Below are 25,025 nucleotides of genomic sequence, written 5' to 3' on the forward strand. Positions count from 1 at the left end.
ATTTTAAGGAATTTTACTAAATAATATTAATAATAATAATAAATATATATTGATGTAAAGAGAGAGAGAGAACGCAATAGAGTGTTGTGAAAAAAAAATTGTGCTCTCCCCCCTAAAAATATTTCCTGGTTGCACCCCTGGCTTGGCTCCTGTGATTCTTTTCATTTTTGAGGAATTTTTATGGATTCTTAGATGGAATCTAAGACAATCTCAACTGTTATAGCAATAACTAGAATTCATGGCCAGGATTTGAGGCCATATGTTATGCAATCTTAACAAGCTCTTCAAATTTAGAAAACCTTTCATTATATGAGTTTTATGTAATTAAATTCATACAGCTAGCATTTTTTTCTTTATTTATTATACAGCATGTTCCCGTTTAACCTGCAAGACCTCTATTTTTACAACCGTTAGTTCTAGATGCATACTTCCAATTGCAAAAAAGTTCAAAATCAGATACAGAGCAGATGCTTTCAAGTAAAAAAGATAACTATTCAAAAAATACAAAATTTAACATTTTTTACAGGTTTTAGGTTCTCTAACTTATATTAAGGGAAATAGTCTTCGTTAAAAAATATAACTAACCAAAAAACTTGTGATTTGCATGAACAAAACTCAAGGCAGGGCCGGATTTAGGGGAGGGCAGCGGGGCTACTGCCCCGGGGCCTCCACAACAAAGAGGCCCCCACAATAAAATTTTTACAAAATATCCTAACTTTCACGAATTAGCACGTTTTTTCTCCCTGATAAATTACAATAATAATATAAAAAAATAAATAGCAGTAACTTCAGGATGTATTTACTATTAAAGTGCTGATCGAAAATATCGGATATATACATATATATCAAAATATTTGGATATATATCAAAGTGTCGGATATTTTCGAAAATATGATGATCTTTTCGAACCCTGATTAGGGGCATCCACTCCTTCATTGCCCCGGGGTCTCCACACTTCCAAATCCGGCCCTGACTCAAAGAAATAAGCCAATTCAAAGTTTTAAGGGCCCATGCAAAAGATGAGATTGGAACTTATTGCCCTTTCAAATAAACGACAGGTTGTCAAAGTAAAAAAAAAACATAGATGATATTTTACATTGCTATTCAAAAATAAATTCAAACGTTGTGGCATGATCCGCAAAAACATGCTCTAAAAGTTTGTACAATTTAAAAAACGCATTCTATGCACACATGTAATTTTAGACCCGTGTTAGAAACTATATTTCTTCTCAATGTTATTGATGGCAAATGTAAAGTGGTGTAAGTCACAAAACGCTGTGTTTCATATCTCGGTGAATATTGGTCGTACTAATGTCAAACGTTTTGCATTGGAGTTATTTTTCAATGGATGTTATTTCTCTGAATATAAGTTAGGAAATCCAGAGCCTGCATAAAAATTAAATTTTGTATTTTTTGATTCATTTTTATTTTTCCTTCAAACTTTCCATAACTTAACTCTGCATCTGATTTCGAACATTTTTGCAGTTAGAAGTATGCGTCTAGGACTAACGGTTGCGAAAAGGTCTTGGAGGTTTAACGGGAACACCTTGGATATTTTTGTTACAATTTTTCATAAGAAAAAAAAGAAAACTTACTGATAATAATCTCATACTCACAAAAGTAAAAAACTCACAAAACTAAATAATTAAATTACATTTTTGAAAAACCCTGAAAATCACAACTTTGATAATTAGCAAAGCTAGAATACCCGATGAATGCAGAAAGAGCATTGTCAGATCCAGCTTTAATTTCAGCACTCAAATATTGAACTAGAAAGGGCCCAATAATTGAGAGAGACTGTGCAGCATGCATCCTCCTCACATCAGAGCTCCTGGGTTGAGCAAACAAGTGGAAAACAGAAATCCAATTTTGTACCCACTTGCTACATAAAATAAAGCCATATTTTAGTAAGAATAACACAAAAATTCAATAGTGATACAGAGTGAATAACAAAAATTAAGTTAGAAATGAGCAGTTCTCATACAGATAATAGTTAAGGTTACATATGTTTCACAGATAAAATATAAAAATTCAGCATTAAGAATTCTAAATAAATCTTTTTGAATATACAGTGAAGCACCGTTTATATGTTTTTATCAATTATACGTTTTTAAAATTGGTCCCTGCAAAGTCTAATACACGTTAGTCTATAATACGTTTTTTCATTTGTATGCTTTTTTCATACAGTCCTTTCAAAAACGTACAAACGGTGCTTCACTGTATATTGTTTCCTGTTAACAGCACTGATAACATTCAAAATGTTGTTTTTGTTACTGCAAGTTACTGGATAGCAGACATTGAGCAAGATTTTTTTGAGAGAATGATCCATCCAGGTGCAGATCTGGCGGAGGGAGGGGGGCACGACCCTCTTTTAGCAGCCAAACAGTGCCCGAAGTTGCATTTTGGAGACTATTATTCAAAAATTAATCTAAAACCCCCTATTTGAATTCAAAAGTTGCCTCATCATATCACATACAGGAGCAAATGCACTGGAAATGGCATTATATTTAGAGATCCTAAATACAGAGAGACTGGACAACTTCGGAACAGCGGTCATCTTATGTCCAAAGATGCTCACTCCCCGTAGACCTTAATGCATCTTCTGCCCTAAATATCACTGTAAATTGTATCGAAAAAATTGGAAGGTAGTTATGATACTATGAAATGCGATGTGCATATCACAAATATTTGTTTGTTTTCTATCTTTATGAACAAATTTTTGAGAAATAAAAATTTCTTTGTACGCACTATGACAATACGAAAAGATTGGTGTCGGATTGAGACTTGGCGCTCACTCCATTTAATGAAAATACGAGGAGAAAAAAAAATAAGTTTGTTCTTTAAAGATTTCATGTCCTACATTCCATGAGAAAGCTAAAAACTCACACAGCACAGCATTTCAAGTGGACAACAATTGGACTAAACATGGTGGAGATCGGAGCGTCGTTGTCCAATCTCTCCGTATATAGGATCTCTAATTATATTATGTGACACAACAAGCATCGGCTTCCTCCATTGACGTAATGCTATTGAAAAAAAAATGGTCAAATTATGCAGCATTCAGTCATCAAAGTTTCAACCTTCAGCAGAAAAAATTACTGAAATTTTGAAGCATTCTTCTTAATGATATACAAAAATTTTTTAAATTAAATTTAGCCATTTAATAAATGCTTTTTAAAAGCATTCTTATATAATGCAAATTAATTAACTTAAAGCACTTAATGGTGTTTAGTTGCTTGATACAGATTTAAGCAGTGCATTTTCATTAATTACATAATTTGTTTTTTCATTCTCCGCTTAACTGGATCACCCTTGGTCCCAATTGAGCTGGTTAATCGGGAGTATACTGTACACAATTTATAGCCTTAGTGATTGACATATATTTAATGTGAATAGCGAGAAAACAAACCTTTTATGTGCGCTTGTACTCTTGCAATCAGCTTTAGCAGACAATGAAAGCATTGTTAGAGACACAGCACTCTCAGAAAAGCCCGCTTTGAGATCCAGATAATATTGCAACTTGCTATTTAATTCTGCAGTTACAGCGGAATCCAAACAAAATATTCCAACTTGTGAATGGCTGCAGAGAGATATCATAAACATTAATGCTTCAAGTCTTACAGAAGGATGCTGGGATGGCAGGATGAAATTCATGAGTAATTCCTGAAAAATGTTTTATTGCAATCATTATCTTTCACATACAGAACAAATTTTCAAGCCTTACAAAATAATGCACAGAATATTTTTTTACAATATTATCTGCTACGCATTTTACAATAAAATTTCACTCATACTGAGTAGCAACAACTCCATGGGACTTGGAGTTGGCTCGGGCTCTCTCACCCCCTTCAATAATTTTGTGGGTCTTTTGTTTAAAGGCAGTGGCAAGTGCTTTTGCTTGATGAGTGTTTTACTCGAGGAGCTGCTTTTTGCTTGACGAGTGTTCTTGTTAATTCTAAAGTGAAGGAGGAATTTGTAGGCCTTTATGAAACTCCAGATATCAAGGGAAAGACTCTTTAATACAGTAGAATACCTTTATAATGCAAACCTGTATAACGCAATTCTCTATAAAACGCACAACTTTTCAGCAGTAAACAATAAGTTTTGAAGTTTAAAAAATCTTTCTGTTTTGCCTTTCAAGCATAAAAATTGTTAGGAAAATTAAATTTTGAAACAGTTTTTCATCTTTTCATCTTAATTCAAAGCTTTTAAATTTAAATTAGCATTCACAGTAAAATGAAAATACCAGATGTTTCTTGAAAATGCAGCTGTTATGCAAACCATGAAGCTAGCAGAAGTGCAGGATATTTCACTTTCTTGTAATAAAAAAACATTTATTTATGAATGACTCATTGTATAATTAGTGCTTTAATACCCACTACATATAAAACTCATTCTGAAGTGCTAATACAGTAAAACCTTGTTAAGTCGTCACTCAAGGGACCAAAAATTTTTGACCACTTATGCGGAATGACTACTTATGTGGAGTGGGAAATTAAGGAAGAAAAAAAAAGCCTTACAAATATTCATGAATAGCAGTAGAATTCTGTGAGAAAAACAATAGCTTATGTAAGAAAGGTCTATAAATTAGTGGACATTTTAAAAAGGGTGAAAATAATGATAGTTACTTTGTTTTGTTTTCACTTATTTATACATTACTTAATAACAACAACTTATTTTAATGTAGTCACAGTAAATTAATACAATCCTTCAATGCTGACTGATGAAGTTGTTGCTTATGAAAAAGAACTATCTCTTCTAATGCACATCAAGCTTTAAATTTTGTGTTTTTTGTTCCTTGTGAACGGATGTTAAATACTGACTACTTTCTCCCGGTATTAGATTTTGTCTGTCTTGCTGAAAAGAGTTAGATTCATACTCTTGGCACTCGGCAGAGTCACAGCAAGAAGTATGCTTTGAATGACCAGAACCGAGGATCAAGATTTCAAGGAAAATAAATATCAAACAGCCTTTCAACTAAGTCCGATACTATTTTCTAAGATCCGATAAGGAAAAGGAAATTTAGGAAACAATTTTTGAGTGACTAGTTAACCGTGTAAAATTAAATTTGGTGACCAGTATAGGAGGGTCATTTTACATTACTGTGAATGAGACCTTGTCGGGACCAAAGAAAAACGACCACTTAAAAGGAGTGACCACTTAACCCGTCGACTACTTATTGAGGTTTCACTATATAGATATATTTTGAATATTAGTTTAAAAATTTGTGAAATGACCTATATAATGCCTAATGTGACCAGATTTTTCAAGCTAAAAATCAGGACACATGACGGAGGGGTGGGGGGGCCGTCTGTTAAGCCTTTTTTCCACAGGCTTAATATTTTACGTAACAGAAAAATGCCAAGAATTAACTCAAATGTACCAATAAAGAACTCAAGTTGAAAATAATTTAATAGTATTGATGTAAAGAATATTGCATCACACAACAAATTTATTAATCAAAATTATTATTTTCAGTTGTACTTGCTGTTAGAAGCAATTTTAAGAAGCAAATTCTGTTGCCTTTCAGAAAATCAAGGAATTCCTTGCATGAATTTATTTTCCCCCGTTCGGGGCCAACACCTGACGCTTAACAGCTCCTCCAAAGCTTCAATGCAAATCATGGTGGAGGTACTTCAGCGTATTAAACATTAAAGAATAACATTTTGCATGGTGCTCTTACGTTTACTGACAGCAAAAAATCGAAAAAGCGTTTAAAAAATCTAGATTGTATGTTATATTTCTTGTGTGACGGAATTGAATAAAAAAAAGGGGAACTTTTTTGACAAAGCGGGACACTTTGGCGGGACATTCCCGCAGAGGGACAGTAAGACAAAAAGCGGGACTGTCCCGCCAAAAGCGGGACGTCTGGTCACATTAATAATGCCAAAACCTATATAATGCAAAAGCTCTGGTCCCAAAGTGTGCATTATAATGGTCTTCTACTGTATACTAAAAGATCTTCTCGTATATCTAGACTTGCCTTTTTAGGATTTAATTGGACTACTATGTAGAAATGTAAAAGATGGCAAAAACCCGGTTTAAACCTGCAAATAAACCATGTTTTTTGAGAAGATAATATGAAAACTTCCAAAACATGGGAACTGTGAAACCTTTTGTTTACTTTTTTCTCAAAGGCAATTTTTTAAAAATGAGATGCATAAATTTGGATAAAAATGCTTCTTTGGAAGGAAGAGGAGATATTTGAACAAGATAAAGCTTTGTTTGTAAAAACTAAGTTTGTACACTTTATTTAAGAAGATGCAATGACTGGAAAAATCATCACCTCTCACTTTGTTTTTTTGAGGAAAAAAAAGCCGTCCGCAATATCAAGATATTACAAATAACATTAATTAGAAGATTTTCAAAGCATGTATGAAACATTTTTTCCTCCAATTAAAAATAACATTAATTGGAAGATTTTCAAAGCATATGAAAGATAAAAAAATTACTGACTCACAACAGATGAAACAAAAATCGAAAAATTTAAAATAAATTCAACAAAATTTTCCGTTTTTTTCTTAAATTGGAACTTTTTAATGCTAGAAATTCCTCTAATTATATTTACTATCAAGTGATTAAAGGGATAAATATTATTGTTATAACAACAGCAATAACAAGCAATAATTCACTTGTTGTATTATTACAAGATCACTTGTATTATTACAATATTCACTATATCAATTATACACACTAGAAAATATGTGAAATGGCATTTTCAAGGCACAAAATTCTAAAACTTTTCCCGGGGAAGGGCTCCCGGAACCCCCTTTACTTATCCATATTTTCAAGTTCCCCCCATGATGTTGCTCCACCCCCCTAATATTATTTTTTGCAAGTCTGTGTTACTGCTACCACTAGTTGAGCTTAACGGAACATATGTGCTACATTATCTTCTTTTTGAAATGAAAAATTATGCATTTCTTGCAAAAAATATATAAAACTTTTCTGTGTCAGATGCTTAGAGAGATTCTAAAACTTTCTATAAACCTTCAGAAAAAAAAGTATCATGAAAAAATTTGCCTCAGTCATGTTTCTAAAATGGCGTTCTATGATGCTCACTTCAATTTGCAAATAAACTCAATATGCTTTGCTGATTCAAGAATATTTTGACATTGTTATGAAAATATTTTAGTTTTCTTAAGCCAATTTGTTTTATTTTGGTCAGGAATTCTTTGAATAATTTCATCTAAACATCATTCACAACAAATTGGGAGAAGAAAAAAAAATCCGACTATGAATTTTATGACCCCGGGTTGACATAAATTTTCCCAGACAAACTGTAGATTCAAATCTTAAAAGTGAATGGCAAACAGTTGTCTTTTTTTTTTCTTTTTAAAGAATTCAAAACTCACTAAAGAAGTAACATTTTAGTTTCTGAATTAATTTAAATGAATAAGAGAATTGCTCATACTTACAAATATTTGCTTCCAGTGATACTTATCTTCTTCAAGGATTTCTCCACTTTTTTCTTCTAAACTCCAACGAGTTGACAAAGAATTTAGGCAAATGATTTTCACATTTTGACTTGCTTCCATTACATCTTTTACAGTTCCAGGAATGGATGACATTTTTGACTTCAAGACCTTGAACTTAACAGTCTGGCATAAAAAATAATCAGATCCTATCTGAAAATTTAAAGGACATCATAACAGTAATGTAAACATATAAATTTATGATATATCAAGATTGAAAATTTTAATAATGCTTCAGACAAGACATAAAATAACTTAACCACTCTACAATTGCATTTTTCAGACTTCAACGGACCATTTCCAGAGTCCTCAAAGTCAACAAAAAGAGTTTAAAATTGCGTTTTTAAGACTTAAAAATCAGAAATCCCCCCCCCCCCCCCTAAAAAAGTTCCCAACCTTCCCCACTCATTTTACGTCACCATATAGCGTAAAATTCGATTTTTAGAAATTTTCCTAAACCCTCTCTATCAAGTGGGTACTCTTTCTTCTATCGTTACGAAACAAAGCCTAAAATTGCGTTTTAAGTATGGCGCAATTTCAATGGCGAAAACTTTCAAGCAGAGAGCCAAAAGACATCAAATTCTGCTTCCTTCCCTAAAGTCAACAAAGATGGACCATAATTGCATATTTCAAAGTTAAAGTTTCAAAAAGTTTCCAAAAAAAAAAACATTTCTCATTTTCTCCACTTGAACAAAAATTGCTGAAAATTGTATTTTTAAAATTTCAAATTGAACAAATTTCCAGACGAACCCTTGAGTTCTTAACATCATCAAAGATAGCCTAAAATTGAGATCTAATTTAAAAACAGCAACAAAGCAATTTCGTAATTTTTAAGGGGAAAAAACTGCCCCTACACTTTACAAGGCCAAGTTACGCATAGGTTAAGTTTTAACATTTTTTATAAATCACTGTTTGTATAAAAGGTCAATTTACATAGATAAAATTACCACAGAGGAATCTTCAAAGCATAAAATATTTTCTTCAGTGGCAGGAATTTCATTTGCACCTGATAGTAAAATTGTCTTCAAAATAGTCCCTAACAGCAAGGGTACTTTAGTCTTCTTGCTTACCAGAAGATACAGATCTGCGAGACTCAGCTGTATCTTTGTGAGGCAGGAATGGCTAAAATTAAAAAAGAAAATCTGGCATTGAAAGAATATTAAACACTCAACCACATTAAAAAAAAAAAAAAAAGAATTTTGACTTCTTGAATTCAAATTATGTTTTTCGCAATCACGAGTGTGCATGTGTGTGTTGTGTGTATGTGTGTGTGTACGTGTGTTTGTGTCAGTGTGCAGGCATGAGTGTGTGTGTTATGGTGTGTGTGTCGGTGTGTATGTGTGTAGGATACGGATGCAACCTGGAGACGGCTTTCGCTAGAGGAACAGCATTGTGAGGCCGGTCGACAGTAGCCGGGGGGGGGGGGGGGGGGGGGGGGGGGGGGGGAATAAAATCACAGTAATTCAAAACAGTCAAGTGAGAACAATAAGCAATGTGATTGCTCAAAACAAATTGCAAAAAAGAATTATAATCATATAAAAACTGCCTACATTTCAAACTCAAAAGCAAAAAGGTCAAAGCTGTAAAAATGGAAGATAAACCAAAGATTTTTTATAGCTCCAGTATATTTTACAGTAGTAACCACTGTTTATTGGCAACAAACAGTTTTATTTTGAACCGATAAAATAAATAAAAATCAGGAAATATTTATCTTGGTAATTTAGTTTTATGAGTTAAATCTCTTTGAAAAGTGGACAAAAGTCTCAATCTACTGGCAAATAAGTGGTTTTTAAAGCAGAATTTTATCTTTGACATTAATGCAAAACATTATGGAAATCATTAATTAGGTAGTTCGTAATAGTTTTTTTTTACTTCCCGGTAGAATATTCTAATCGAGATCAGTAGGATTATAAAAATTCCAAAAATAATGAACACCAAAATTTTTCAATGTCATTCAATGTTATTCAATGAGTGTTGCTGCTGTGTCATTTCTTTAATAATTGTAGTTATTTGTATTTGTTTCTTTAAGGACGAAATAAACAGTGAATAGTGCAAGGACAGCAACATGTTTCCAACTTTTCTACTTTGTTCTAATTCTTAACATAAGCATCATTTTAGTTTATCTAAAAGTGACACAAATATTCAAGAGAGCTGTTAGATTATATATACTCATAGCACCTCAGTATATGGTTAAGACAGGTCAGAATTAGGACAGGTATGGTTAGGATATGTGTGACAAAGTGTCAGCTAATAGTATGAAGTTTCTTTTCCTTCTTTTAAATTCTGTATTTTCAAAGAAAAACAACATTACATTTGAAATAGTGGAAAATACTTAGGTCTAGAGACGTACCGAGTAGCACTTTGGCCAAGTAGCCAAGTACCGAGTACTCGGCCTTTCACTCCTCGGCTGAGTACCCAGTACCGAGTTCCAATTATGTTTTAAGAAGAACCACGACACACACGTGACGAATTTTGAACTCTTTAGAATAGTAGTATAGACCTCCATGTCCAAATAATAGTTTTTAAAATAAAATTCCAACTGAAAGTTAATTACTCATTCTTGAAAAGATTTTGCTTGTGTGTCAATAATTTTACAAATAAGTTATTTTTTAAACTAAAAATAAACAAATACATAAAAGGTAGGATTAATCAAGTTGGAATTAAAACAAATTATATCAATCTATACTTCTAGCCCACTAAACGTAAATAATTTTTAAAGCAAATGGAACAATGTTAAAAGAACAAATGCGCAGGAGCACTGCAGACACGTGTTTCTGCATTACAAGGAACATCCTTTTCAGTGCATAAAATGTGAGCTAATGAATGTAAAAAAATGAGACTTTTTTCAGATGTCTTTAAATCTATAAGCTCACATTTTGTGCATTGAGAAAAGTATTCCTTGTAATACCAAAACATCTTGCACATTTGTGCTTTTAAGGTTGTTTTATTTTTTAAGTAAAAGGCATTTTTATGTGGTTCAAAAATCAATTTAATAATATAAAAATTTCATATTTTCTGTACTTACCTTTTTTGCACCATTTTTATTAAATAAGTTTCATTAACTTTGGGGCATTAAAATATAAGATTTACTCCATTGAAGCATAACAAACTTCATTATTCTCAAAATTTGAATTTATCTTTTAAATTTGAAATGTAACTGATTGCAGTATATTATATGCTTGCACTTTTTAATTAATTGTAAAATCTGCTTTGAGCAATATTCAATTTTTTTACAACTACTCAGTATTGGCTGAGAATTTGATCAAAATTTGGCCGAGTAGGCCGAGTAGTTACCGAGTACTCGGTACGTCTCTACTTAGGTCAAACCTTAAATTGTTGTTAAATACTTTATAGTACTTACAACCACATGAATTTTACAGATGAAACTGATTATTGCAAAAGCAAATAAATGAACAATAATTGACAATGAAGCACATCAATTATAGAAACAAGAATGAACAATAAAGTGATTCATATAAATACATACCCAGGTTTCATTTTTCTCAGGAATTTTTGAATTGTAAGCAAGATGCTGTGAATTCTATTACATTTGAAAAGTGATGCGTTAATATCCTCCTTAATTTTTCTCAGAAGATTATGAACATCATCAATACTTAACGATTGTGATAGCACAGATGAGATTAAATCACGAACTTTCCACACTGGGATGTCCAAAAGATCAAAAAGCATAGGTTCAAAATCTGCAATAGATTCTCTGGAGAAAAGAAATGAAAATTAACATGCTGAAAACTTATGATGTCATATTTTAGTTAGTTTAAGAAATTAAGGGGTTACAGTACCTCAAAAATGATAAAACGATCAAAAAATTTTTTTATTGCTTATTTTAAAACTAAAAACTATTCTGAACACAGGGGAAAAGTTTCATTGCTTTAGTTCAAATATTAAAAAAGTTATGAGTGGTTTTATTCCATGCTTGCTATGTGTTCTTATGCAAAAGAAAAACTTTAAATTGCTTTTGCTCGATGATGGTTTTTTTCGTGTTTTCATGTTATTAGAATCCCTAAGGATTTTTTTTTTATTAAAGATACAGCTTTAAAGTAATGCTTTTTGCAATTGGGATAACATATTTGACGAAACTGTGCATTGGATAAGCATTTTATAAATTACTCAAATGTTTAGAGCATGTTAAACTTTAAAAACCAAATTAAAAAAAAAAAAACTTTGATTTTTTATGTAATTAATCACAGAAAAGTTTCTAATAAACTCATAAGCAAATGAGCACAGATTTTTAGAGATGATTATAGTGATCGTTTAGCAAAAAACTTTTTTTTTAATTAGTGCAAAATTAAAAAAGCCTCAGGGATTTAAAAAAATTGAAATTTTCCTCAATTTTTTGAATTTTAAAGAAAAGTAGACAATATTTTTTAATTTTGAAAATAAATTATTGATTACAGATTAAGTATGCATGTTCTGGTTTCAAAGAAATATAAAATTTACTTAAATTAAAAAAAAATGTTTGAAAGGTACTGTGACCCCTTAAAACTAATGATGTAAAATTTAAAACTTTTAAACTTAAGAACCTCTCCTGTTAAGTTTAATCACTTCACTCCAAACATATGTAAAAATGGTCAACTCTTTATTTGATACAAATATACTACTTTTTTAATAATTTTTTTTCAAATTAAAAAAACAAAACAAAAATTTTAGAAAAAATCATCTTTGTAAAAATCTATGTGCTAATACAGTATAACTTCAATTTAACAATACGTGATGTAACGATTTCCTCAACTTAATGAAACATTACACTGGTCCATATTTGACGGCATCGAATATCTATGCTTCTTGATTTAACGATATCCTTGATTTAATGATAACTTTTCCCAGTCCCTTGACAATCGTTAAATCGGGTTATACTGTATATGTATAAATTAAATGCTACTTTTTTTTAAATTCTCCCCAAAATGAACATTGAAAATGCTCATTACTCAATAACAAAATAATTTTCTTAATAAAGCAGCATTAAAAGCTGTAACTAAAATTAAACTTCTTTTGTAATAAATAAATTTTTCAATTAATTAAAAAAACTGTGTAATATTTTTTTTTAAAAAAAGAAGTAATTCTTTAAAAAAAAGGAGAGAGAGAGAAAGTATTCATATCTACTGGAAAATATTCACATCTACTTTCAGTAATGCTTTTTTTTTAATTTATGGAAGATACTCAAGTCACTTAATCCTTTGGCACAGTATATTTTTGCTACTATATTAATCAGTATTCACTTTTCCCTTTTTGTATCTCATAACAAAATTTATACTAATATAGCCATTAACTAGGAAAATAAGTTTGCTTTTACACTATTTATAAAATGAACAAAAAATGGAAAAAGAGAGAGATAGAGAGAAAATCATATCTTTTTGGCAACTGTACAACAGCAAATTTTACTTAGGAAAAACTAAAGCAGATTATTTAAGTTTCACTAAGCATGAAAAATTAAAATAATGAAAGCAGAATATTTGTGGTTGCAAATGTGAAATAAGCCTCTGATAATAAAACATCAAAATTTTCAAGTGCACTGACAAAATTCAATATTTGCAATTAATTCAATCAAGTTATATCTTGTGCATACCCTCTGACATATGCCATCCAGAAGCAGTTACTGCACTATGACTGACATAACATAAACATGACCGACATCTTTATAGATATAAAAATACATGTTTTACAAAAATGGATGTCTTAAAATTTGAAATAATTTTCGTGTTGGTATTTCAAAAATTTATTTGTTTTGAATTTGATTTACTTTTATCACAGTTGGAGAGTATGCTTGTGTTTAATTAAAACTCTGATATATTTGAAAGTCAAAAGAGAATCTGAAGTCTTACTTAGCATCTCTTTGTTGAGGGGATAGTTTAACAATAATTGATAAGATAGGTATTAATTCAGAAGACAATTGATTCTTCTGATGATATTCAATGCAGATCCTGAGTTGCTGAAGCAAGTATGCCTTCAGACCAGGACATCGGGCAAAAAGTTCAACAGGAGAAATTAAATTATGTTCAGAGTCATCACTTCTTTCTTTCTTTTGTCCGCAGACACGTGGTAATAGAACACCTGTAAATATTTTATAAATAAGAAAGTTTACTTTTAAGGACTTATGAAAGCATTAAATCATTATTTGAATTTAAAAAAAAAAGTTTAAAAATGAAAGATGCGAAAGAAATGCAATATGAGAAAAAAAGGAATTTAAGAATAACTAATCAAATTTAAAAGTAAATAAGATAAAAAGTTACACAATAAAACACATAATGATTTTCTGATTCTCTTTTAAATTTGGGTTTTGTATTTAGGCCCAATTTTTCCATGTTGATCATGTACAACATAACATGTAGTTCCTATATTCAAGTTCTTTAAGCAGTTCAGCTCTTCAGCTGATCTTTAAAGCAAAATCTAAAAGATAACTGTTAGAGCATTATTCATTTTTAGGTTTTCCTTCTATTTTTACATGTACGTATACATTATATACATATAACATGTAAAAATTAAAGTCTTAGATACAATTAAAAATTGCACTGTTTTGTAAGAAAAAGTAAGATTCCTTGGTCTTCGTACACATGACTTCACAAAATACAGAAACCTTTATGTAATTACTAGCTGTGTTGCCGGCCTAGCTCCAAAACAAAAGTTATGTCAGGTGACGCATGTTCAACAATCAGGCTTCAATTAGAGAAAAAGAAATAACTGTAAAATTTTTCATCAAAATAATCATTCTTAAGGAAAGAAAACGGCAAATCGAAAATTCCCGAACAAATTAAACGCAACTTTCCTGATTGTCTTCTGCTGGCAGTACAAAAAATAGAAAGATATATCGCCAAATAATAATTAAAAGAGGAAATTTTTTACCTCAAAACAAAAACAAAATTTTATTCAGTCACAGCCGAGAAGAAAAATGCATTTAAATTTATTGAGTACTGAGTCTATAAAACAAAAAAAATTATTTATTCCTCTTTTAAATTGTGAAATAGTTAACTTGATAAAATAAGGTAATTCTGATTTAGTTGCTCAATTTAGTAGGTGTGCTAAATTAAGGGGCATACTCAACTCTAACACAATAGGTCAAATTCAATTTGATCAAATTCTCTCAGCCAATAGCGCAACCAGATATTCCTTTTACCTCATCCAGAAGGAAATTTCTTGCTAGGCTACTGGTAGACAGAATTTGATCAAATCAAACACAATCAAGTTGAATATGCCCCTTAATTTAGCTACCAATGTAGGGCCAGATTAAGGCATGGGCACATCGGGCACAGGCCTAGGGCACCAAAATTTGAGGGTCACCAGATCTGTAGCTGCAGTTAAAACTGTAGTAATTTTATGCTGCACTATAATAGCAAGGTGAAAATATTAAATGCAATACGAACACACTCCTCAAACTTTTACGTGAGAGTTGGGGCACGAAAAAGAATTCAGAATTTTGATAGAATCGCTACTTTTGGAGCGTTTTTTCTTTTAAATGAATACTTTGCTGTCTCTCATTTTTGTACTTTGTCTTGGGCTTTTGCCCATGTTGTTAACAGAGGACCTGAATAAAGAAATGATTTTAAAACAAGAATCAGAGGAACTTAATCTCACAATGAAGCAGCTGGAACTTTGCACTCGGTTAAATGGTGGTTCTTCGAGAAGTTGTCAATTGCAGACTTTTACTTACTATCACAATAAACTATAGTTAAACATTATTTTAAAATAATATCTGTTTACATTACCAAACAACTGTAAAGCTCCATTACGAATAGGCCAATAAGGAGATGAAAATCCTGATATGCAGACCGGTATAATGGAGGCAATGTGAGAAAGTATCGCTTGAGACAAACTAGAGTCCATTACGAGAGCTTTCAAGATGTGATAAGCATGAGCATGAGGCAAATCATTTTTATTACTAATTACGTCATTTGTGAGAAGTGGACTGGAAATTAGATTCAACAATTCTTCAACAGCATATGAAAGTAACTTCCTCTGGAATATAAGACAAAAATTTAGGGCATATCTTATGACGTGGAAAATAATGAACATTTTATTTATAAGGAACATACATTGATATTATTTGTTTCACTACAGACCACTGCTTGGAAAAGTAGAGGAAGACCAGCAGATCTTCTTGTGACTGATGTAGAGGTGTCTGACAATGAATTAAGAGCCTGTAATAAAAATAAATATACATTACACAAAAGCATGTAAGTCAAAGCAATAACTTAGTTCTTCAAAGGTGTTGAGAAGCAATTTTTTACACTAGCAGTTCCCAAACTTTTTAGGCCGTGGAACCCTTAGTGCTTTCATTTTATCTCAAGGAACCCCATCACTGTTTATGACTTAAAGACAAAATGTTAACGATCTGGGAGTTAAATGATTATTATGAAAAATCATTCGAATGCTTTCTTCAACATGGAAGCAGGGTTCATACTCTGTTTGAATGAAAAAATTCCATGACTTTTTCATGACTTCAAGTTTCATGAGTTTGTTACATTTGGATCCCGATTTAACAAACCTCAATTTAACGAATTTCATGATTTAGCAAATTTTTCTTTTTCTCCGACTAAAATGAAAGCAAAAGTCCCAATTTAACGAATAATAAACCCCGAATTAACAAATCATTTGAACAGCCAAAAACAAAATTTTTTTTGGCAATTTGAGTTAGAAAATATTGGATTGTTTTCCAAATGACATATCCATATTGTCCGAAGCAGAAAAACTTTTACTAAAATCTGAAATTTTTGAAGGATGAGGGGGCAATCAATGAATAGAGATTCTGATGCAGAAAGCGATAATGAAACTCCCATTAAAACTGTTACTTTTTCAAATACCTTACCATGGCCAGGAAACTAAAAACCTATCTCAAGCTTAATGCAGCAGGTAGCAAATCGCACAGTATTTTCTTCACTCCATAAAGTCGAAAGTAACTATTTCGAGTCAAATATCAAGGAAATTGTCAAACATCTATTACTCAGTACTTTGAAATTTCAAATTAACTAGTGTGTAATAATTCGTGGAATGCTAAACAAAAAGTGTACACTTTCTTCTTTTGGATATTAATGCACAGTTGCTTACTAGGGCTTTTATATAAAGTAAGTGCAATTTTTTTTCGCACCCTGATATTAGGAATAACTCTGATTCAACGATTAACCCGTTCGAGACGGCAGTTCGCAGAAGATAGCGCTCCCTCAGGACGGCAGCTGTTACACGCGGACTGTGCGCACAGGCCGGGGCAATTTCTCCCGCTAAGCCTAATACGCAATTTAGGAAAGTATGCATACATAATAATGGATAAAATGTATACTTTAAGCAGAAATGAAGCCATTTTTTAATATATGATAAAATATATCAATATTTCAATCATAACAAAAAATTGGATGAAAACAATTGATATTTTACAATGAAAATGCAAAATATATTGTTTTTTACAATAACTAAACTTACCAAAATTAAAAAATATATTTTCTACAAAACAGGAATAATATTTGTGCTTAATATTATGAATACTTGAAGAATGTTGTAACAATTAATATTTTAAAGCCGCATAAAAAATTTCAAAGCACAGATAAATACGCATTGAGCATTTTACACTCATACGTAGTGTTACATCTTTTATTCTGCTTTGAGCAAATTACGCATCTCCGTCTAAGTTCTTTGCCTTCTTTTTCAGTGTATGATTTTCAAAAGTAACTACTGTATGAAGAACTCCAACAAAAATAATTTATAGTTGTTTCAACGTGACCCAAAAGATCCATAGATGGATCAGTCATAAATTAAGATGTTTCCTCCTCGGAAAGATAACGTGTTTACCATGGCTACCAAATGAACACAAAAGTAAAACCCCTTGCTAGAATATCTCCCCTCCAATACCATTATAAATGGAACCGAAACTAGAAAGAGCAAATTCAAAATGAGTATACGTTTCCCTTCTCACTTGCGAGCACATGTTTATATTTTCTTTCACGAAATCCAATAAATCACAGACACTTGACAGACCCCATTCTGACGTCAGACAGAAAAATACTAATGCAGGAGAGCAATCATTTGAACGGAACATGGATAAGTAACGTCATCTAATAGTAAACATTTCGTTCCAAATCCAAAACGCACAATAGCGTCGTTAGGCCAGCTGTGTACTACTTACCGTAACGCACGGATGCGTTTTTTGTCTCTGAAGAACCACCTAGCACTGACGTGAAGATGCGTTGTTCGTCCCGAACGGGTTAAAAGTCTCGATGAATTCGTTAAATCGGGGTCCAACTGTACAATGTAATATCAAATTTTCCAATTTTTGGAAATGAGTGTTAGTAAAACTTCCACATGAATGCCAATACCTCATCGAAGCACCTTTTCCTGATTGAAAAAATATCAGTGTACACCTAAAAAACTAAAATATTCTTAGCAGTAAGTTACCGCCCTTGAACGACCGTAAGTTCTGCCTTTGCTACTAAGTCAGAGCAGAGACAGAACTACATGCAATATACCAAAACATACACAGTATTTCTGGACGTAATAACCGGGTTGTCTGGTAGATTGCATGTAAACTATTCTCTCTTATTTGTCTGTATCTAATAAATGTAAATAAAGTAAAAATACAGTAAATGGAATATAATTACGCTTAAATGATTTTTTTTTATATAAACAGGCAGAATGATAATGAATTTGACAGAGGTTGAATAAGTCTACAAAGGTTCAATAAATTTGTTTTAAAAGTTGCTGTTTAGTGTCAACAGTGCATTAAATTAGAAAATTCATGATTCTACACCAGATATTTAAAAAAAAAAAAAAAAACATTTAGCAGAGAATAACTCTTTTGATTCAAATATACTTGTTTACTTATTTTCAAATTTTCCAATGCATATAAATTAATAGGTTCAGAAATTCAAGAAAATAATGGTTGATTCCCGACATTGAAAGTAGCAGTAGGTCGCATGAATTAGTTTTGCGGGCCGTATACTGGGCACTACTATTTTAGAGTATTAGAATTCCTCTATTTGTGTATTCTCTCATCTAACTAAACATCTTCCTTTTCTTAAACCTTCAACCAATTAAGATAAATTCTGATGAATTTAATCATCAAGTTTTTACAAATGATGGAAACAAAGTCAAGTACAATCGGATTCCGTTTTTGAGTGGGCAAAATTCAAGAACCTGCAAGTTCACAACTACAGAATATAAAATGTAAAAAGTGTTAAAAATAATGGTAAATTTATACTGAGCGATGTCCAAGCACTAAAATCACATTGCAAAAAAAAAAAAAAAAAAAAAAAAAAAAAAACCACACACATACACACACTTCGTATCCCCACCCACCCCCAAAAAACTTAAATGCTTTATGTAAACATGAAATTTATACAATTTTCAGAAACAACTGATTCCTATTTTTGTGGTGTAACAGAAGTTTGGAAGACAAATATAAACTTCAAATCCATTTCGTGCAAAATTTGCCCTAGACGCCATATGTAACCTCCCCTCCCCCTGCAATATCGGGTACTCTATTTTTGTTAAATTTGGTAGATTAAATATAATTTAAGAATTGGAAATTTCCAGAATTGAAGTATTTATATAATTTATTCAGATCCTCTTTGAGTGTCCTTCCATGCAGACCCGCCTCCCAGGCTATTGGTTACAAGGAACCTTTTTTTAATGCAGGAATATGTGAGTTTTTGAATGGAATGCATGACTTAGCATCCATTTACTCACATCTTTTTTCATTGAAAAAACAGGTAATCTCAAAACTTGCTTTCAATATTTTTCATTAACTTGCAATTTTAGCACTGCTTTATAATACAAAATAATTTCATTCTGGTATTGGAATCTGTTTATTCAAATTTTGCATGATATAGAATTTTTATACCTTGTATATATTTTTTAAAATTTTAACAAACAAGTTTAACCCCTTAACGATCGGATAATTTTCAAGAAAACGGTCATAAAAGTATCTATTTTTTTATTTAAGAAAATGATATAAAAATTAGTGTATGAACAACACGTGCATTCAATTTTTCATTTTCAATATTTTTTAGATTGAAATTTTAAAAAAATTTAAAATTTATGAAAAGTCAAAAAGCAAGCCCAAGCAAGCAGCGAAAAGTTAAGAAATATGTCTTTTAAACATTAAAAAAGAATTTACTTATATTACACAAAAGATTAATAAAAGATAAGTAAATTTTCTTGCGTGGTAAATTTTAAAGTTTGAGATACAGAGGCCAATGTCACAATCTGGTAAGTTAGTACCAAATTTCCTTTCTTCATCTCTGCAATTACATTTAAAATGGAATGGTGCTGCCATCTAGTGTATAAAGAGAGAAATAAAATGTATTCCGGGCAAAATAAATGAATTGTTTTAATAGTTTCCGCTCGTTAATATTTCACACCATAGCACGGCAATATCACGGGAGCGAGAAATGGATTTCGAAACCCCAGCAGATCACGGGAGCGAGGGGGAAGGGGTTAAGTTAAAAAAAAAGTAATGAATTGCTACATCATGATGTATTGCTACATCGCAATGTAAGGTTGGTGATGCATCAAGATGTAGAAATTCCTACATCACCCAGCCTTACACTGTATCTTGCTTAAAATCATGCAAGTAGTTAGTTTTTTTTTTCTCAATTCATTGAAAAATAGTGATGAAAAAGCACAATAAACATGTAAATGAGAAAAATTATTTACTGATTTTAAAAGCAGCTTTGAAATTTTTTCATGTAAACTTCCATCATTTGACAGGTAAAGACAAAATGTATTCAAGGCCAGACTACAAGCCTCTACAACACCCTGAAATGAAGAAAATGAAACAATAAAAAAGAATATAACATACAACAATGCATAACAAATTTTTTTATTTTTTTGACAAAAAAAAAAAGGATAATATTGATGCCATAAGTTGATAGTATAATTTTAGAACAACAAATATCTTTATTATCATAAAGTTGTATAACAATCACATAGTAGAAAAAAACTAGGATTTCAATTAAATTTGTATTTTTTCAAACTGTATTTTAGAAAACTTAAAAAAAAAAAAAAAAAGAATAAGGAAAAAGTCAACAAATTCGTTTAACAAATACTTAAGTTCAAACAACGTTCTTACCTTAGCCTCCAGACTTTAACCTTTATTTTAAGACATATAACATTAATTCTATTTAGTGTAGTGTGATACATCAAATTTTATTTGAAGACACTTTTCATAGATATTTGCATGAGTGATATTTTGAATTGAACTGTTAACAAAATAAGCAATCAGATATAATCTTACCATAAAACATGGAGGCTTAAAAATATTTTAAGAGCATTTTATACATAGACACACACACACAAGGGTACTTATTGAAACAAAAATGAAACATGGTGTTTTCCCTCAAATATTCTATTTAACTTTATCTCTTATAAAATGAATAAATACATTATTTTCCATAGGATAAAGCTATAATCAACGTATAGTCAGACCTCGATATATGGTCACCTGCTTAGAAGGTCACGCCACATATAAGGTCACTTTTCTAAAGTCTCGGGTCGCTGAATAGGAATTCTATGTTATATATTATCGGATATATGGTCAGGTCATAATAATACATAATCGCTTATAAGGTCACTTTTTTCTGATTTCTTTAAATGATTTCATTGCCTAATAGATTCACTTCCAAGAGTTTTCCACGATATAATATCTTTAAAGATTGAAAAGTCATTTTTCTATTAACGTAGTAAATTTACAGTAGAAAGTTAGTGTTACGAAAGTGATACTAAAATATGAAGCAGTAACCTGGGCACTCAGTATGTACATATCGCAATTTTTTACCAGTCACTAGAAGCCGAAGAAAATTTTCAGAAGATACTTAGAAACCATTGTGCTTAAACTAAAAAAAAAAAAAAAAAACTCGTCAGTCCTGCATTAATGTAATTTTACGTAAGGTAAGTTGCACATCAGTTTTTTGTTTGGGCATATTTGAATGCAGTTTTATTCTAAATGGAAGTTTTAAAAAAGCATTTAAAAATTTCTTATTCATTCCAAAAATTTCAACTGGTTCAAATCGATTCAACTATTATAATTTAATTAACTGATGTTTTTGGACATATTAAATTTTGAAAAGAATCAATGTATACATCCTTGTAAAAACATCCTTATTTATCAATAAATATATATATCCCATGGAGTGACTTATACAAATACAAATACAAAAGTGACGACCAGCAACAGGCTCTGGGCCCAGCTAGACAGGTTCCTAGTCAATTTACAATCCCCAGTGAAGATCAATGGCCCTCTTAAAACTATCTACTCCCTTGCTCATTACCACCTCTTCCAGTAAACTGTTCCAAGGTTCCACTACCCTGCTAAAATAATAATTTTTCCTAACATCCATGTTAGCCTGAGATTTAAAAGCTTAAAATTAGCCTGAGATTTAAATAGCTTAAAACAATGACCCCTTGTCCTGTTTTCAGTGCTAAACTTCAGCCCCGTAACATCTTTCATTTTAATAAATTTAAACAACTGAATCATGTCCCCTCGGTCTCTTCTTTGCTCAAGACTGTACATTTTTAGCCTTCTAAGCCTGAGGTCCGACTGTATATCGCTGGTTTGGAAGGTTCCTCTGAACAACAACAAAAATAAATAAAACAAACTCAACTTAATTCAAGTTGGGAGCTAAAGAGCAAAATATATTACGAGAGATGACAAATTTGAAAGCAACTTTGCAAACGTACAAAACTGCCATTTTGCAATGCTGAGGAGCCTCCTAGCATTGCATTTGTATCTGTGCAAGTTGGTACAAGTTAGTTTGGAACACAGGAAAGGTGTGCTCCACAAAGCGTTTTTTTAAATAAATGTCTCGGGTATGCAGGGTCGGATTTAGGGGGGGGGGGGGCAGGCGGAGCTACTGCCCCGGGGCATCCACAACAAAGGGGCCCCCACAGTAAATTTTTTACAAAATATCTAACTTTCACGAATCAGCACGTTTTTTCTCCCTGATAAATTACAATAATAATATAAAAAAATAAATAGCAGTAACTTCAGGATGTATTTACTATTAAAGTGCTGATCGAAAATATCGGATATATACATATATATCAAAATATTTGGATATATATCAGAGTATCAGATATTTTCGAAAATATGATGATCTTTTCGAACAATGATTAGGGGCCTCCACTCCTTCGTTGCCCCGGGGCCTCCACACTTCCAAATCCGGCCCTGCAGGTATGCATATTTCTATCAAGTTATTTTTGTTTTCGGGTGGGAGAGTGATTGCATTCTAACTAGGAGCTCTTTACTTAAACTCCATTCTCTACAGGAGGGAAATGAGGAATGTAATTTTATTCAAAACGGAACTCGAAAGGCGTTTCTAAACCTGATTTGTTCTAATAGATAATTTAAATCTTTGCGAATCAAATAAGATTGCAAAGCAATCTTTGGGGCTTAGTGAGCGCAAGCGAACAGGGGGTGGAGCCCCCTAGTATTTGAAAAAAAAAAAAAAAAAATGTGGAGGTGGGCTGAGAATCCACTGATGTTCCTGGAATATCAATTACTAACTTAATATTGAGAATATAAGATAAACCAGTTTATTACTAGTTGACTGCTCAAAACTAGTCATTTATCCTACATTTTCACTTGTGCAATACAAAATACAATATTTGAAAAATGTTTATAGCAATAAAATGCATTTAGTTGATGTTAAATATTAAAAAAACACCTATAATATCATTTAAGTCAAGTTGATGAAGCAATAGTAGGCTAGGAAACTTAAAAGATTCCACCAAAACAACTCAAGGGCATAAATAGTCAAAACAATATCATAAATAGCATTTAGACATAAAGTTTAGTAAGATAAAAATATTTTTCAAAAAACATGAATGCTTTTTTTTTTTACAAAGTAAAAGACTATTCAAAAAAGTGCACTTACTCTATGTCTGCATTTAGTCAAAGTCTCAAATAAAATTCCAGCAATTTCAAGTACATATACTTCTTTTAATATACAATCCATTTCCATAGAAGAAGCAATGGAAGAAATTTCACAGAGTAAAAAACAGCTGTTCTAAAAATATCATTCATTTACTTTTGGTACACATAAAAATACAAATAAAAATGATTTATTAATAAATAAAAGGGCAGGACATAAGTTTTTTTAAATTATACATAATTTAACCTAGTTATCAATTTGTTAAAGTTAATTTATGGATATGACAACTGTTAATTGATAAACTTGATAAAAGTTTGGAACATATAATTGATTGTAGTAATTTCATTGCAGAAAAACAACAAAATTTAAACGTATACATTAAAAAAAAAGCACATCTTAATGGATAGGGGGGGGGGGGTGACATATAGGTATTATTTTTCAGTCCTAATGATTTTATTTCATCACTGATTGAGAAAGCTCAAAATCATTTAGTTAATGTGTTCAGCAACAGCTAAGAGCTCATTCAGATAAGCGCCGGCTCTAGTAGCTTTGCCGCCCTAGACGAGGTTGACAAATTCCGCCCCCCTTCATTGCTCTTTCAAAAGTAAGCTATTCAAATACAAATTGGTAATCAACAAAGAAATAAAATCCTGACTTATATCCCAGCCTTAACATTGCTTTCCAGGGTCGAATACTCCAGATAGACTGGTACATTAAAAGTAATCCTTTTCCCTCATTTGAAATTTAAAACTAAATAAACAAATCATCATTTTTTAAAACAATGGCGAACGGGTTTGGAATCTCTAAACAAGTAGCAATTGTTACAAACATCTTAGTTGGTTTATCACCTAAAATTTGAGTTTGAGATCACAAAACATGATCTAAGCCTACAGAAACTAGTATGTTGTGGCCATCACGAAACTTTCTTCTATATTTTTCCTTTTTCTGATCCCTCCCCATGCTTGACGAGGAAGCAATATTCCTAACAAAAACAAAATTACAAATGCAAAAACTTGACGACCATCCCAATGTCTGAACTATTGTAAAAAACAAAACAAAGAGCGAAAATTGAAAGTTACTTTAAAAGCCTTACTTGAATTAATTACAAATATTTTATTTATTAACAAACATAAGATGGCAACAGTTAAAAATTTTAAATCATTGAGATAATATTTCCGATCATTTCCATACAATTAAAATCACGAGAAATACGCAGACGACAATCTATTACGATTTATCTTTCTTATTGTTGCATTAATAAAACTATTTTTATTCGCAAAAAAAAAAAAAAATCAACACCTCTTGGAGCGATTGGCGTCAAAATTGAACCAAAGCCTGTTTACATATGGATTCACATATATTCCAAATTTCAACCAGAACGTAGCATTACTTCTTGAGATAGGGCACTCAAAATGGAAAAAAAGAACGGGTGATTGCGCTACCCCCTTTTTAGCTGTTGACACAAAATAAAATCAGTTCTTATACCCACTAAGGGCTACTTGCCGATAAATTTTTCTTTCATTCCGTTCATTATTTCTTGAGATACAGCAGTCACAATTGACGACAAAAAACGTTCTATAGCTCAACCCCCGTTTGAGTTATTGACACCAAAATTGAATCAGCACCTGTTCCTGTTAATACCAACATATGGACCAAATTTTGTTTGATTCCGCCAGTTACT

General features: G+C 31.6%; 1 protein-coding gene across 1 annotated transcript in view; it reads right to left on the reverse strand.

Moving 5' to 3' along the window:
• LOC129222437 (thyroid adenoma-associated protein homolog) overlaps positions 1–25,025 on the reverse strand; it is a 73,749-nt gene that overhangs the window by 14,692 nt on the left and 34,032 nt on the right. Inside the window, exons 16-25 of the mRNA XM_054856951.1 lie at positions 23,348–23,479; positions 20,130–20,231; positions 15,521–15,625; positions 15,194–15,443; positions 13,316–13,544; positions 10,963–11,190; positions 8,423–8,597; positions 7,419–7,628; positions 3,410–3,663; positions 1,709–1,882 (exon numbers count right to left, since the gene is read on the reverse strand). Of these exons, the coding sequence (XP_054712926.1) occupies positions 1,709–1,882; positions 3,410–3,663; positions 7,419–7,628; positions 8,423–8,597; positions 10,963–11,190; positions 13,316–13,544; positions 15,194–15,443; positions 15,521–15,625; positions 20,130–20,231; positions 23,348–23,479 (1,859 nt within the window). The remainder of the gene's footprint in view (positions 1–1,708; positions 1,883–3,409; positions 3,664–7,418; positions 7,629–8,422; positions 8,598–10,962; positions 11,191–13,315; positions 13,545–15,193; positions 15,444–15,520; positions 15,626–20,129; positions 20,232–23,347; positions 23,480–25,025) is intronic.

This window comes from Uloborus diversus, chromosome 5 (genome assembly GCF_026930045.1).
Source record: "Uloborus diversus isolate 005 chromosome 5, Udiv.v.3.1, whole genome shotgun sequence".
In the NCBI taxonomy this organism is placed as follows: Eukaryota; Metazoa; Arthropoda; class Arachnida; order Araneae; family Uloboridae; genus Uloborus; species Uloborus diversus.